This window comes from Gorilla gorilla, chromosome 1, assembly GCF_029281585.2.
Source record: "Gorilla gorilla gorilla isolate KB3781 chromosome 1, NHGRI_mGorGor1-v2.1_pri, whole genome shotgun sequence".
In the NCBI taxonomy this organism is placed as follows: Eukaryota; Metazoa; Chordata; class Mammalia; order Primates; family Hominidae; genus Gorilla; species Gorilla gorilla.
In genome coordinates, this window is record NC_073224.2 from 44,982,798 (window position 1) to 44,999,513 (window position 16,716).

The window sequence follows — 16,716 nt, forward strand, 5'->3', positions numbered from 1 at the left end:
GAAGAGAATGTGATCATCTCAGAATACCTCTAAGTCAGGGCTTCTTAAAGCAAGGTCTGCATACTACTTGCATCAGAATCACCGATGACGCTTTTTAAAAAGCAGGTTCTCAGGTCCACTGGACCTAGATTATTAAAATGTTCTGGTATGATGCCTAAGAATCTGTCTCTTTGGTAGACACTTCAAGTGTTGTTTTTGTACACTAAAGAGCCAGAGGTCCTGCCCAACCTCTGGCTCTTTTCTGAGCCTGAAAATGAATTCTGGGCCTGGTACTAATTGCATTTCATCAAGTGCTGCTGTGTCTGGTCCTCTGGCAGATGGTCCCTGATCCAGGAATCACGTGTAAATCCCATTGTAGGTTCTCTCTCTCCAGGTGTCAGCCAACGTTTACGCAGCATGTGGGAAAGCTGAATTGGATGGACCAGATGGAATCCTTAGAGTTTATTCTTGATTGTGGAAATAAATATGTGCCTCACCTATCTTACTTAAGAATATAATGACATATTTTGAATAATAAAGTATACATATTATCTCTCTCATGAGATTTATTTAAAGATCTTACTACCTTGTCAGTAAAGAGAGAATGCAAGGAATAGAATGGGGCATATCTTTCCTTCACCTGTGGACCTAAGAGGAACCGAAATTAGAGAAAGTTGAGAGTCCAGAGCAAATGCTGTGATGAACATTTTCAAAATAGGCAGAATAGGTGGCATTCTGATTCAAATATGGCAGTTCCCTAGGGAGTGTGAAATCTGCCCTGCCCCATCCCCTCCATTTACAAACGTGCTTAAGGGACATAAGGTTTTATAAACAGGATTTTTAAAAACTAAAATTTAGGCAGATCATTTAAGAATGCTCAAGGGGGTAGGTCAATGGACTATTTCTCTATTTTCCTTCAGGTGGTCCAGCCTTTGAACCAGAATGCAGCTATAGTATCCCAAGTGACGGGGTCTGTCTAGGAGTTCCCATGGCCACCGTTTTTTGTCTTTTCGGTTTTTCTTTTTATGGCGGGCGGGTGAGTACTTACTTAATGCTAGGCACTTGGTTGTTTTTTCCTTCTTGACTAACCAGATTTCAGTTTCTCTGTGTAGACCATTCATTCCCACTGAGTTTCTTGGTGGGGTGGTGGGGGCGGGGGCGAATGAATGGGAAAGTGGAATTGCCATTAATGTTCCAGCTGCTTTCCTGAAACAAGACTTTTGACCGTAAAAAGAATGAATTTGAAACTCTAGACAATAATACACTGCAGAGGTTAAGAAGAAAAGCCATGAGTGCAACCGGGTTTCATTAAGAATGAAAAGTGGACATTTAGCCGTCAAGGAGACAGGTTCCTAGTTTGGGCAGAGAAGAGAGCCCTAACAATGAAAGGCGGCCGTGTTGGCTGAAAAGGGGCTCTCAACTGAAACCAAGGCACTCCTGGGGTGTGAGGATGGGTGTTCATTCCTAGACCTTTCCGGGCGGCCCTTTCCCTCAGTATGTTCTGGACTCACTGAGGTCCTGGCCGAGCGTCCAGGTAGCCCCGAGGGCCCCGACTCGCTGGCGCAGGGGTAGGGGGAGCGGGCCAGGCGGGGCAAGCGGACCAGGCAGCGGCGGCGGCGCTTTCATTAGAGGGCGCTGTGGGGGCGGCTCCGCCGCAGTCCCGACTCCCGCCGCTTCCTCCCGCCGCCCCTCCCCGCCAGTCCCGGCGAACGCGGCCGGGCCCTTGGGGACCGAGTCTCGGCGCCGCCGGGGAACGGGCGCGGGCCGCGCCACAGCCGGAGCGGGGCAGGGCCCCGCCACCGCCTTCTTCCGCCGGCCCCGCCGCCGGCCATGCATTCTTCCGGCTCCTCTGACTCCCAAAGCCCCGGCCGGGGCCCGGCCAGCCCGAGGTAACCCCCGGCTCGGCGGTCGCAGGCCCCGGAGCGGCAGCGGAGCCGGGCCAGGGGAGGCGCTGGGGGCGGGGAAGGGGGTGTCGTCGTCGCGTGGCCCGGGGAGGCGGCAGCGGCCTGAGGGACGAGGGCGCGGTAGGCCCCGGGGAGGAGGCGGGGGCGCGGGGCATCCGCCCGCCTCCGCGGGACCCGCCCCGGTGACAGGTCCGGCCTCTGAGTCCCCGCCGTCCCTCTGTCCGCAGGCAGCCGCGAGGGGAGTAGGGCGCCAGCGCGCCCGCTCGCGCAGCGCCTCGGGCCGCTTGGGCCGCCACCGCGTCCATGACCGCGACCCCTCGGCGGGGGACACCCGCCCCCGCGCTCCGCAGCCGCCCGCCGTCCGCGCCCGCCGAGGTGAGCCCGGCGCGCGGGCCGCGCCCGCCGCCACGACCCTTCCACATCCGCGGAAACCGCTGCAGGCTCCACCGGCTCCCCGCGCTGCGTTCGCCTCTTCTCTGCCCCTTTCATCATCCCCCGCTTCCTTGCCCTCTGGTCGGAAATCTCGTTCTCTTCATCCCCAGTCCCTTGGCTTTTACCTCTTTCTGGCTTTTGCTCCCCTCCCCCTACTCCTGTCCTTCCTCTTTTTCGCATTATAACCCCCTACTTTCTTCCTCTCACCTTGTAAGCTTTTTTCTAGGCCCCCCATTTTTTTTCTTAAAAAAAAAAGGGGAACAAAAACCCTATTGCTACAAATGAGAATTTTGAGGGTAACTTCGCTAGAGCCAGAGACCTTTTAAAGGAATGCATCGGTGTGCAGGAATCGTGGTGGTGAGGAGACTGAGGTCCTCAGTATCTGGGAAATCTTATTGAGGGGACCCTGTTTCGGTCATGTCACTTGTGTCTTCAGTTTGGAGATCCTGAGGTTGTCTGAAGCGAGTGGATCTATTTTTCTAAGTCCAATAGACGACCGCAGTGAGACACGGTGCGGGGACGGCCACCGATTACTGAATGGGAATTGTGTTATCATTTGCTAAATATATTGTGACATACTTCGTGCCTCGGTGAACAGTTCCCTTGACCTTGTGCAGCTCCTCCTCCCTCGCTCTCTGTCCCCCTCTGGAATTTCCCCTGAGAGATCACCGAGGTACTACACCCGGAAAGCTTCGACCCTCGCTGTTTTATTTTGTGCTGGGGGCGATTTCTATGTTGGTGACTGTTTAGATGTATTTAATGAATTTTTCTTTTTAAGTGAATTTTTCTTTCACCCCAGAAAGACAGGACGGAGTCCAATGTGAGAATGGCTATGACTTTGGAAGAAGCTCCGTGGCTGGGCTGGCTCTTGGTGAAAGCACTGATGAGGTTTGCCTTCATGGTCGTCAACAACCTGGTTGCTATTCCATCCTACATCTGCTATGTAATTATACTTCAGCCCCTTCGAGTGCTGGACAGTAAGCGGTTCTGGTATATCGAAGGAATCATGTATAAATGGCTTTTAGGAATGGTAGCTTCCTGGGGATGGTATGCTGGATATACAGGTAAGAGTGAGAACACTTTTCTTTAATGCATAAGAAAAAATTTGTCAGGAACCATGATTAAATGTATATTACACTTTGGGTTGAGGATGCTTTCATTGTCTTCACTATTGAAAAAAATAAAAAGAAAACAGTTCTATTGGGTTTCTCTTCAGAATCTCAGGAAGACCGATGTTTTCAGAAGTATAATTTCATAATTATGTATTGGTAAATTTCTTAGTGTTTTTATTGTGATTGACATACATTTATTAAAACTGGTCTGCAAAAGCTCTGGTAGAGGAATAGGAATGCGTTGTATAGGACTCGAGAGCTTATAAAGTGAAGATGTAAGATATTTCATCTATTTCATGGAAGATGCCCATAAACATTGGAAATTTAGAAAAACAATGGAACCATGTTTGTGCTAAGATCGTTTAATAAGTTTCTTCATCATTTAACGTGATATTGTACTGTTAGCCTTTTGAGCAAGCAAAAATGGCTTTCTTTTCTCTTATGTATGTTTCTTTTGTTTATTAGAATCTATTTTATCTCATAAATCTGAGAGTATTAAATATAAAAAATTAAGTTAACTTTGTTAAGCTAATTTATCTTCTGAGTGTCTTTAAATAGATTGTGATTTCTGCCTTTAAATTGCATTTGGGGAAGCAAGAGTAACACTATTCAGAAGTGGACTTTTATAGAACTAAATGAGAAGTGTTTATTTTCTGAGATAAACCTTATATGCTTTGAGAACTTATGCCCTTGCTGTGAAAATTCTGTATCGTTTATTGTATTTATTTGATTTTTTTCCCTTAAGAATTAAGATAATGAAAAAATCATAGAGGTTTTTAGCACTTGTCAGATGTGGAGGCTTTTAGCACAGAAATTCCTACCTGATAGGCAGGCTCCTTGGAGATCATGCAGATGCTGTGGTCAGTAGAGGCTGTAGTTCATAGCTTGGCAGAGTGAGGAGGGGTACTCCCAGGGTCAAGCAGTATGGCAGTTCTCCATTTGAAATTCTGTCTCCCTCTTTCCTGCCCAGGCTGCACCTGCACATTTTATCCACACACACAAGAGAAGGACTGATAGTATACAGCTTTTATGGAGTCTGACAGACTCTTGCTATGTCTGAGTATTCTCATTTGCCCCAGATGAAGCCTTTTCTCCTTCAGGCAGTGGCATTTATTTATTTATTTCTCCTTCAGGCAGTGGCATAATAATGCAAGAGCTGAAGCCCCTGGGATAGTGTATGCGTTGCTTCCTTGTCATCTGTCTTGTTGAGATTCCAATGCTTTTTGGATATAGTAGGTGAGCTTCTAGCCCTTTTTTAGGACTTGGTGGTAGCAATAGCAGTGGTAGAGAAAAAACGAAGTTCTAATCTATGGTGCTGAATTCTTACCTGAATTGCACTGCTGTCTTAGAGTTGCTTGGCTTGGTATAGTTTGAGTGTTCCCAAATATATGTTATATGGTACTAGTGGCTTTATTCTTATATAGTATACTTAAGTTTGCTTGTTTTAAATTAGCTTATAGTATTTTCAGAAACCCGTTCTAGAAGTTCATTCTGCTTAAAATGAAATTACTGAAATGTTTGTGCTTGTGTATAGTGTACTTAATTGTTAGCATGGTGGGAAGTTAAATTAATTTGGCATTGACCTTGAGATTGGGAGTGCAGTGGTGCTGCTTGAAGTCAAAGTTAGTTGTCCTATGGCCATAGCATAGCTGCAATGTATTTTTAAGCATATTTTCTTGGGGTATCTCTTCCTTGCTGACTATAGAACTGTGTAATTTCTTTTGCCACCTGCTTGGAATGTGATCTTGGCATGATCTGCATATTTTAGTCTCTTTGAAGCATCTGCTCTTCTTCAGGCTACTGAATTTTGACAATTTGATCAGTTTGTCTCATTTAAATATAGACTGTTTTAATGTATATATTTTAAAAGGTTTTCCTATAGGTAGAATACTTGATTTCAGAGAGCCTGGTCATAGTCTGATCATAACAGAAAATAGTCAAGAAGTCAAACAAATGTAGGAATGAGTTTGGTTGAAAGCCTCAGCTGAGTTTAAAGAAGCACATCTGAGCAGAGGTTGATGAACAGGTGTACCCATAAAATAATCTCAGGTGTTATATTAGCCTTTCTTTAGATAATATATTTCAGTTCTTCCCTTTACATCAATAGGAGGGTGGGCTTGTGAAGAAGTTCTTTTTTCCCTATGCCCAAATTTCACAGATGGAAAATTGAACATTGCCAAAGGAATTCTGCTCAGCAGATTAAGTATGTTCATGTTTTAGAATAAAAATTGCCAAAACTTTGTTGAGAAACCACTTATGAGGAAACCTTAAATACTAATTAGGAAGCTAAAAATTGAATATTGGTATATTGGTATAGAATATATATATATATATATATATATATATATATCTTTTTCCAAATTATGACATTCTGTGTAATATGAGTGAATTACTCAGCTCTGCTGATGAGGACTTATGTTGATTATCTAACCTACACAGCCCCATATAGTAGCCGCTGGCTGCATGTCACTATTTAAATTTAAATTAATTAAAATGAAATAAAATTTAGCATTTAGCTCCTCAGGCACACCAACCACATTTCAAGTGCTCAGTACTAGGTGGCTAGTGGCTACTGTATGGACAGTGCAGATACAGAACACTTCTATCATCACAGCAAGTACTACTGGACAAAGCTGATATAGTAAGCATGGTTTTCTTTTCTTAGGAAAACTAAATTTTATTTTTATTAAAAAATCTTTCCTTAGTTCTAAACAGATTTTTTTTGTGAAAGACAAGATTTATTAAAGTTTTATTAAACTATCTCTTAACTCATCACAAAAATGAGCCCTGTAAATTCATACATGCTTCTTGGATGAGGAATGGTGAGGCCAGTAAGCCCAAGAACTTAAATGAACATTCTTGTACTTTAATTTGCATTCTCAGAGCTGGGGAACTGTCTGTAGGCACAGAAGATGGAAAAGGGATTTTCTGGTCTGTTTCTGACTTTGAGTTACACATTTTAAAAAGTACTCTGAAGACACTGGGGTTTTTTCATCCCCGGCTTGCTACTAAAGTAGTAATGATTGTTGTTTTCACATTTTCCTTTTTTTTTTTTTTTGAGATGGAGTCTTGCTCTGTTGCCCAGGCCAGAGTGCAATGGTACAGTCTCAGCTCACTGCAACCTCCACCTCCCGAGTTCAAGCGATTCTCCTGCCTCAGCCTCCTGAGTAGCTGGGACTACAGGCTTGTGCCACCACACCCAGCTAATTTTTGTATTTTTAGTAGAGATGGGGGTTTCACTATGTTGGCCAGGCTGGTCTCGAACTCCTGACCTTGTGATCCGCCCACGTTGGCCTCCCAGAGTGCTGGGATTATAGGCGTGAGCCATCGCCCCGGCCTGTTTTCACATTTTCTTTAGTAGGAAGTGCTGTACAGATAGATCTCACGTTGAGGAAACGCTTTATATTGCCTTTGTCTTAATATTTCAAGGGCAAACCAAAAGAGATACTGGCTTAACTAATGATCCACTTCTGCATGCTTTATTTGGATCTAGGATAAATCAGTACCCCACCCCCCGGAGTTTAAGTGATGATTGGTAAATGTCAGAGAAAGGTTTCATACCAAACAAAATGTATTCTATTTATTTAAAAGTTTATTTTTATTTTCATTTACTTATTTTAATAAAGGAATTGTCATCCAAACACATTTAATTAAAGTCTTAGCCAGGTACGGTGGCTTATGCCTGTAATCTTAACAACTTGGGAAGCTGAGGTGGGAGAATCACATGAGCCCAGGAGTTCGAGGTTACAGTGAGCTGTGATCATGCCACTGCACTCCAATCTGGGCAACAGAGACCTGTCTCAAAAAAAAAAAAAAAAAAAAAAAAAGACTGTGCATGAAATACTTTAAAAATATTTACTGTTAATAGAAACTCCAGAATTTTTATTTTTATATAGGGTGAGAGAGAGTCATGGGCCAAAGTCTGGCTGGAAGGGAGCTGGAATGCCAGGGGACTTGCTGCCAAACTGTTTTTACGTAGCAAACAGTTTTCCTTAAATTGGGCATTATTTGGGGGGGGGCTTTAGGGAAAGCTGATGGAGATTACGTTTAGTTACCTCCTGCTCCCCAACTGACAGCTGCCATGTCTTTCTGGGTTATGTGATTATTTGATAGTGTCCTGCTTTTCGGGGAGGGATACATATTCATTGTGTGACAAAAAGTAATTTTTAGGAATTATTTCTGACTTTGAAATTCTACAGAAAGTTTCAAAAATGTATTTCGAGAGCAATGTCTTGTAACCTTCGAGCCATAAAACCAATTTAGTATGTGAAGATGAACATTTTAAGAATGTGAAATAAAATAGAATTCAGTAGAATATATCAGAAATGCATGTGTTTATACTGAGTGGTGCTTCAGAATGTATTTTTTACTATGAGTGCAGTCAACATTTGAGAGGCATTGTTCTAGTGGAAAGAGCACTGGGATTTTGGAAAACTCTGCGAGTCAGTGGTCTAGCTTTAACTTTAAATCTGTTATCACTGGTAGGGGTGAGATCCTTACCTACTCTGGGCCCACTGGATGGAACTTCCTTATAACCCTAGGGTCTGATTTGTTACCTGATGCTCACAGAGTACTCAATAAGTGTCTAGTTCTTGAATGATCCTTTTTTATTTTTTTGTGAGACAGTCTCACTCTATTGCCCAGCCTGGAGTACGGTGGCGCAGTCTTGGCTCACGACAACCTCTCTCTCTCAGGTTCAAGTGATTCTCATGTGTCAGCCTCCCGAGTAGCTGGGATTACAGGTATCCACCACCGTGCCTGGCTAATTTTGTATTGTTAGTAGAGACAAGGTTTCACCATGTTGGTCAGGCTGGTCTTGAACTCCTGACCTCAAGTGATCCGCCCACCTTGGCTCCCACAGTGCTGGGATTACAGGCGTGGTGAGCCACTGCACCGGGCTGAATGTTCTCTTTTTCCTTTCCTGGTTCTGAGATTCCCTAGCTGCCTACCTTCCTGAAAGGTCTATTATCAAGGTCATTGCAGTCCACAAAATATGAAACCTTGAATCACATCATGTTTAATATATATAATCTCTTACAATACCACATTTGTTAATTTTTTTTCTTTTTGAGAGACAGATTCTCACTCTCTTGCCCAGGCTAGAGTGTGGTGGCTAGATCTTACCTCACTGCAGCCTTGAACTCCTGGACTCAAAAGCGATTCTCCTGCCTCAGCCTTTCAAGTAGCTGTGACACTAAGTGTGCATCACTGTGCCTGGCTAATTTTAAAAAAAGTTTTTGTAGGGATGAGATCTTGCTGTTGCCCAGGCTGGTTTTGAACTCCTGGTTTCAAGGGCTGCTCCTTCCTTGACCTCTGAAAATGCTGGGATTATAGGAATGAGCCACCATGCCTGGCCACATTTACTAATTTAACACACCTTTATTGAACTTCAGTTATCTGTGGGAACAGGTACCCTGGAGGTACCTGATAGGCACAAGATGTAATCAATGACTTTAAGGAGCTCACAGCAGCCTTGGTGGGGAGACTGCACCAACAATGAAAATATACAGGGGTACAAGGGGAGGTAAAAGGAGGGGCTCCTGATCTAGCATCAGTGGTAGGTGGTGACAGGGAGGGAATAGGGGACTTAGGGAGAGGCTTTGAAGGAATTTGAATTCCTTTGAATTCGTAATAATTATAATTCATTTAAGAGATGCAATATGTATCTTTGTGGTGATTATATTAGCTAAGATTTATTGAAAAATAAACCAGGCAGTGACCAAAGTGCTTCGGTCACTTAATGCTCACAATAATTTTATCAGGGTGGTACTGTTATCACTTCTCCTTTTGTTATAGATGTTGAAATTGAAAGAGGTTTCACAGTTACTTCCCCAGAAGCATTAACTGGATTGATGTTGCCACAAGTTGATTTTTGTATTTGAAGAGCCAATTTTGACCTTTAGATAATGTTCCTGGAGTGTTTCTTAATTTTTACTACCCATATGCCCTTTTGCTTTTGAGGCATGGAATCTCTTTCTGAAGATGCAACTCTTTAACATCTGAAAGTAATTTAGCTATAGATTTCTTCAAGAGGTTAAAAACTTGGTGCTTCAATGGAAATGTTGTAGTATAATGGAAATTTCATAAAATCTAACTTCCTTAAGGCTCTCTACTCATGTGGAGAACAAAAACTCCACTGGAATTTCTGGTTTTGGGTGCTTGAAAGTAGATTGTCATCAGAGTGAGGAGTTACTGCATGATGTTAGGTTGACAACTGATTTTTTTTTTTTTGAGATGAGGTCTTGCTCTGTCACCCAGGCTGGAGTGCAATGGCACGATCTTGGCCCACTGCAACATCCGCCTCTTGGGTTCAAGTGATTCTCCTGTCTCAGCCTCCCGAGTAGCTAGGATTACAGGCGTGTACCCCCATGCCTGGCTAATTTTTTGTATGTTTAGTAGAGATGGGGTTTCACCATGTTTGCCAGGCTGGTCTCGAACTCCTGACCTCAAGTGATCCACCCGCCTCAGCCTCCCAGAGTGCTCAGATTACAGGTGTGAGTCACTGCGCCTGGCCGACGACTGATCTTGACATAAATCCAGGAGAAGAGTTTTCAGTAGTGTTTTGATTTTTCTATGGAAAATATATCATGAAAGGAAATATTTTTGTTCTTCTCCATCCCTGTGGTAGGTAATTAAAGGTAAATATTACTAAATGCTTTAAACTCAGCAATTTGGTGGTACTACAAATTTGATGTCTGTTCTTATTTCAAAGATAGTTTATAATTGAATAATTTATTTTAGATACTTATTTTGAAATATAATCATGCATGCACACACCTTCACATAGACTATTACAGAAGCTCAGGGGGCAGTATTTGTAGTGTTTGTAGTAAGACCTCAAGTTCTGGAGTCAGAAAGAGCTGGGTAAAATAGTTTTTGGTTTATTTTTGTTTACATTTGCCTGGCATATCTTTGCCAATCCTTTTGTTTTCAAACTCCAATTTTTATAATTTGCTTTGATTTAGATGTGTCTCTAGTATACAGCATGGAGTTAGGTTTTGCTTTGTGAGTGAATTTGAAAATCTCTGTTAATATGAGTTGAATCCATATTTATATTTATTCATATGTCAAAAATTTGTCATGGTTCTGCCATTGTATTTTATGTTTTCTATTTATATATACATATGAATGTTAAGTCTTTCACTGTGTAGTATCTTTTTCTTTGCTTTTCAGTTCTGATATTTAGGAAGGTTTGTATTTCAGTCTTATTACTTTAATATTCTTAGTTCTCTATTGATAGTAACCATTCATTCTCTTCTATGACCAAAGGTAAAACTCTTTTTAATCCTTGTGTCTTCCCCTTTCTCTTCTTCCTCACCCAATCTTAGTCAGTAATATTTATTTAAAATAGCGTATACATCTGTGCTATTATGTATGCTTATGCTTCTACTACTTGAGCTTTAAGACTATACACTGACTCCCAGCTATTACATCAAGGTAATCAGTAAGCTTATTATACTTCTCTCTGCTTTCTCACTTCTTTCAATTTATGTTATTTGAGTTTATACAGTGTTATAGCCTATAATATTTACATTCTATTTTATCAGCTTCATTTCCATCTGTTTTTGTCTTAATTCTTTAGTTAAATGTAATGTTCACCCAGGTACTTTGTGCAGAGTCATTCTTTGGTTGGCTGAAGTTTATCCTCTAGCAGTTTCTCAATAAGGGCTCAGGGGAACAAGATGAGGATATTATTCTTACAACATTTTCAGAATTTGTCTTTTGTTGCTTTATACGTTTTTTGTTTTTTTGAGACGGAGTCTTACTCTGTTTCCCACGCTGGAGTGCAGTGGTGCGTTCTCAGCTCACTGCAACCTCCGCCTCCTGGGTTCAAGCAATTGTCCTGCCTCAGCCTCCCGATTAGCTGGGATTACAGGCATGCACCACCACACCCAGCTAATTTTTGTATTTTTAGTAGAGATGGAGTTTTGCCATGTTGGCCAGGCTGGTCTCGAACCCCTGGCCTCAGGTGATCTGCCTGCCTCGGCCTCCAAAAGTGCTAGGATTACAGGTGTGAGCCACCACGCCCAGCCCGTTGCTTTATGCTTGAAGGATAACTTAGCAGGTTACAAAGTCCTTGCCTCACACTTTCTTTTTTTTGAGTATCTTACAGGTATTATACAAATGTCTTCTGATATTAAATATTATATGAAGCCAGATTGAATTTTTTCCTATTATTGACTTGGTCTTTTTGCCTGTCTGCCCAAAGGGATTCTCCCTTTATCTCTCATATCTAGTAACTTTATTAGGATATAGTGGTATTGACTGTGTAGCTCAATTTTTCCTGGTACATGTGTGCCTTTTTAATATTTAGATTCAAACGTATTTTCATTTCAGGAAAGTTTTCTTTAATCATATCCTTAAATATTTACTTTGTCTCATTGTTTTGGTTTTCCTTTTTGGAAACCTTAGTTATATGTATGTTGAATCTCCTTTTGTATGTCTTTTATATCTGTTATTTTTCCTTTAATCCTTTTAAACCCTTTTTCATTTGTTTGTTTCTTTCATGTCTTTTACTGTGTTTTCTGCAATGTCTCTTCTTTGTTCTCCTATCAGTTTCTTCTTCATTTCTGTGATAGCTTTGTTTATTCTTCTATTTTTTTTTTGTTTAGTTCTACCAATTCATGCTTCCCTATTCCTGTTATCTAGACATTTCTCCCTTGAGTTCTTGTATTTCTTATTTGTGGTCTTGTTCTTAGTGATGATGGCTTCACTGATTTTCTTAAAATCAAGCAAAATTATTCAGTTATAATTTTTGTCTTCTCCATTGTAATTTTTTTTAGTGTACTTTGACAGTTGGTACATTATCTATCATTTTTCTTAAAGTATCTCTCAGTCAGTACCATGCCAGTTACCTTTTTTTCCTTGTGACTTAATGAATTGGATTTTCCTCAATCTGTTATTTGTAGGAGGTTTGGATGGGGCCAGGGTAGATTTCCAGATTTCTGCCTCAGAGGTGTCTTTTTCACATATGACACCTGGGTGTGTTTCTCTGTGTTGCCACAAGTCTTCTGCCTCTCTAAACCAGAACAAGTCTAGAAGGTCTTTTGCCGCTAATTCTGAACTTTCCACTCCTTCCTTTGCAGCTGTGATTGGAGGGACATGGCTCCAGCATGCCAATGTAAGCCACCCCCCTGCCTACCTTTTTTTTTTGAGACGGAGTCTCACTCTGTTGCTCAGGCTGGAGTGTAGTGGTGCAGTCTTGGCTCACTGCACCCTCTTGCCTCCTGGGTTCAAGCGATTCTCTGCCTCAGCCTCCCGAGTAGCTGGCAGTACAGGCGTCTGCCACCATGCTTGGCTAATTTTTGTATTTTTAGTAGAGTCGGGGTTTCACCATGTTGGCCAGGCTGATCTCAAATTTCTGACCCCAGGTGATCCATCCACCTCGGCCTCCAAAAGTGCTGGGATTACAGGCGTGAGCCACCATGCCTGGCAACCTTTTTCTTAAGGAAAGGTATTGTTCCTGTTGCTTTCTGAGATCTGCCACTGTCAGGCCCTCTTCATCACATGCCACACTGTCTTGCCCTATAAGCTGCTCTCCACCCCAGCATAGATTGTCTGCCTTGTTTGATCTCAGCCTTGTTCTCAGGTACTTTGGTGGTTTTATTTTTTAGATTTAAATTTTTTGGCTTTTTTTGTTGTTGTTGTTGGAGACAGGGTCTTGTTCTGTCACCCAGGCTGGAATACCATGGTGCATTCCAACTCACTATAGCCTGAAACTTCTGGCCTCAAGTGATCCTTCCCATCTCAGCCCAAGTAGCTAAGACGACAGGCATGTACCACCATGCCTGGGTAATTATTTTAATTTTTTTGTAGAGATGGGGACTTGCCAAGTTGCCCGGACTGGTCTCAAACTCCTGGCCTCAGGCAGTCCTTTCACCTGGCCTGCCAAAGTGCTGTGATTATAGGCATGAGCCACCGCACCCGGCCTGGGATTTTTATATTTTTGTTTTTCTCCTAGGTTTTCTGAAAAAGCAGTTTTGCGCAGTTTTTTCTCCTTGTTGCTATCTGTATTTTCCCAGAAGATTCATGCCTATAATGCTGCTATGTCCATACCAAAAAGTACAACACAAGATTTTTGTTTAACTGTGTAATTATAATTAAAATAGCACTGCCACCATCCTATTGTACACTGGTTGATTATTATAGAATGGAGAGCAATTTTACCATCTAATTAATTTTCTTTGAGGTCTGTTGAAAAGCATAAAGTAGCCTCCAAAGTGTGTTTCTTTTGTCTCCCAGTGGTTTCCAACGTGTTTTGATTCTTAGACTGCTTACCAGTAGCATATGTTTAAGACATCCACTCTATTTCCATTTGGCTGCAGTAAGAAAATGTCATCAAAACGAATGGAAGGAGTGAGTTACCTTTGGTACTTTAGTAAGGAATATGAAATAAATGTGACATTAATACAGTAAAGCTCTAGGGTCTGGTCTGCCTTGAGAACTTTAAAGATCACTAGTGCACCCCAAAGTTTGACAAATATTGTTACATAAGAGTTTACCATTCCTAATCTAAAACTAGGGTTTGCTGAGTATTTAGGCTTTGTTTTAGGAGTTTCTTTTCAGAGTTTGCAAATTAGTGGCCATATTCAGAAGCTGATCTGTTTTATTTTGTCTTAGCACTATTTAAACTTAAATTAGTTGTCAACATTTCAAATTAGGGAGATTTCACAAAACATGAAAACAAATTCCACATTTCCAGCTATTCTTGAGAAATTAGAGATCTGGCCATGCTGAGCCCTCGTTCCTGCATAGTAACGATTTGCTGGAGCTGCGTGATGACCACCCCCTTTACTGTCCAGTTTATCCAAGATCCTGCTTCTTGTCTTATTTTGGGCCTACTTTACTTATTAAGGATACTTGCTTGGATCCCAGAGACTTTGGTGATGTTCATTTTAAAATATTTAAATTATAATTACTAGTCTATTTCTGTTAAGCATGGTTTTGCATTTATATGCCCTAGTAGTGCCTAAGACTAATGAACTCTACCATTAAAAACTGAAAGTTGGCTGGGTACGGTGGCTCACGCCTGTAATCCTAGCACTTCGGGAGGCCAAGGCAGGTGGATCACTTGGGGTCAGGAGTTTGAGACCAGCCTGGCCAACATGGTGAAAACCCATCTCTGCTAAAAATACAAAAATTGGACTGGCGTGGTGGTGCACACCTGTAGTCCTAGCTACTCGGGAGGCTGAGGCAGGAGAATTGCTTGAACCCAGGAGGCAGAAGTTGCAGTGAGCTGAGATCGCACCACTGCACTCCAGCCTGTCTCTGGACAGAGTGAGACTCTGTCTCAAAACAAAAACAAAAACAAAAAACCTGAAAGTTTGTTAGTAATCTCAACTGCTGATTTTATGAAGCAGAGGTATTTAATAGGAACTAAAAAATGAAGCACCATTACCAAAAGCTGTGGTCACAAGATTTTTCAAGTTTCATGTATCCTATTACTGACATGGTAAAATGTTGCCAGTTGTTTATACACTCATTAGTTAGTAGAATGTCTCATTTCTTCTTAAGAATATAATTATCTAAAATCTAGATTATTAAAAATTCTTTCTTTCTTTTTTTTTTTTTTTGAGATGGAGCCTCACTCTGTCACCTAGGCTGGAGTGCAGTGGCACGATCTCGGCTCACTGCAACCTCCACCTCCTGGGTTCAAGTGATTCTCCTGCCTCAGCCTCCTGAGTAGCTGGGACTACAGGCGCTGGCCACATGCCCGACTAATTTTTGTATTTTCAGTAGAGACGAGGTTTTGCCATGTTGGCCAGGCTGGTCTCGAACTCCAGACCTTAGGTGATCCACCTGCCTCTGCCTCCCAAAGTGCTGGGATTACAGGTGTGAGCCACCATGCCCAGCGATGGATGGTTTTATGAATAGTTGAGTTCGTTATGAACTGCATGTTCAAAATGCATTTGTGACAAGTTTTTTGAAAAACAGAGATCAATATATACGTTTCCCCCTAATATGATGGTTCCATTTTTTAAAGTTAATTGAGGTCCTTGAAGGGAAGAAAATTAATTGGGGGCTAAATTTATAAGTATAGGTTACATGGATAAGGAACTAGGATGTCATTTGGAATAACTGTTGCAGGCTGTTTTATATGGTTGGGATAGAATTTGTTTTTGTATATGAGACTCTGAATTGAGCAACCATTATAAAGTGTAAATAATCATTCTAAGCTGTGTTAAGCCTCAGATACTTGTATATAGATGTATTTTCAACAAATAATAGATATTGCAAAATAAGTATATTAGAGATAGCATGATGTGTTGGGGAAAAAACATTGATTTTTGAGCTAGTATGAGGTTGGATCCTGTTTCTCCCACTTGCTAGTTTTATCTTTGAGCTAGTTGCTTAATTTCTCTGAGCTTCAGTTTCATCATCTGTAAAAATGGAGGTTATGAAACTTGAATGTAAAGTGAAGCCTGGTGTTTGGCACTCTATAAATGATAATTTCATTATTATTAGAATGATCATTATTATATTAATGCCTAGGAAAATAATTATGTTAGCCTTTTGGGAAAAGGCATGTGTAAATGAATAAAAGCTAACTTATGAGGTAGTCTTAGAAATATATCTGAGGCTATTCAGGCCTAGCTAGTAGTGTAGCTCAATCGAGTTCTTGCTTTAATCAATCAATAAAAATAATTTAGGCCGTAGTCTAAATAAAATATTATCTAATTAGATTTTATGTTTGTAAATTTTGTAGTGCTTCAAAGCAATTTATTAATTCAGTCACCTATTCTAATGCAAAAATTTGAGTGCCTTCTCTGTGTCAGATATTGTGCTGGTGGCTGGGAGTACAGTGGCAAACAAAACAACATAGTTGCTGTTCTTAAGAAGTTTACGTGTTAGTGTGGGAGACAGACAACAGGAGTCACATCATAACCACGGAATCACATGTGAAAAGGGCTATGAGAGGATGAGACAGAGGACTTGAGCTTGAGACTAGTGGTGCCAGGGAGGGATGCCCTTGAGAAAGGAACACTGAAATTGAGACCTGAGGAATCAGTAGGAGTTGGCCAGGTGAAGCTAGGAGGAGGGACAGCATGCACAAAGGCAGAAAAGCCAGGCGCAGTGGCTCACGCCTGTAATCCCAGCACTTTGGGAGGCCGAGGTGGGTGGATCACAAGGTCAAGAGATTGCGACTATCCTGGCTAACACGGTGAAACCCCGTCTCTACTAAAAAAATACAAAAAATTAGCCAGGCGTGGTGGCGGGCGCCTGTAGTCCCAGCTACTCGGGAGGCTGAGGCAGGAGAATGGCGTGAACACGGGAGGCGGAACTTGCAG

The 16,716-nt window shown here is 41.7% G+C and overlaps 1 protein-coding gene across 10 annotated transcripts in view; it reads left to right on the forward strand.

Annotated features, from left to right (window-relative positions):
- Nucleotides 1-1,623: 1,623 nt before the first annotated feature.
- The window catches only part of LPGAT1 (lysophosphatidylglycerol acyltransferase 1), an 88,228-nt gene continuing 73,135 nt past the window's right edge, over nucleotides 1,624-16,716 (forward strand). For 2 of the 10 annotated variants that reach the window (XM_055370869.2, XM_063708770.1), the window contains exons 1-2: nucleotides 2,117-2,258; nucleotides 3,119-3,379. In XM_055370869.2, coding sequence (XP_055226844.1) covers nucleotides 3,142-3,379 — 238 coding nt within the window. In that variant the 5' untranslated portion in view covers nucleotides 2,117-2,258; nucleotides 3,119-3,141. The other 8 variants (XM_055370864.2, XM_055370890.2, XM_019030310.4 and 5 more) reach the window with 7 other exon arrangements.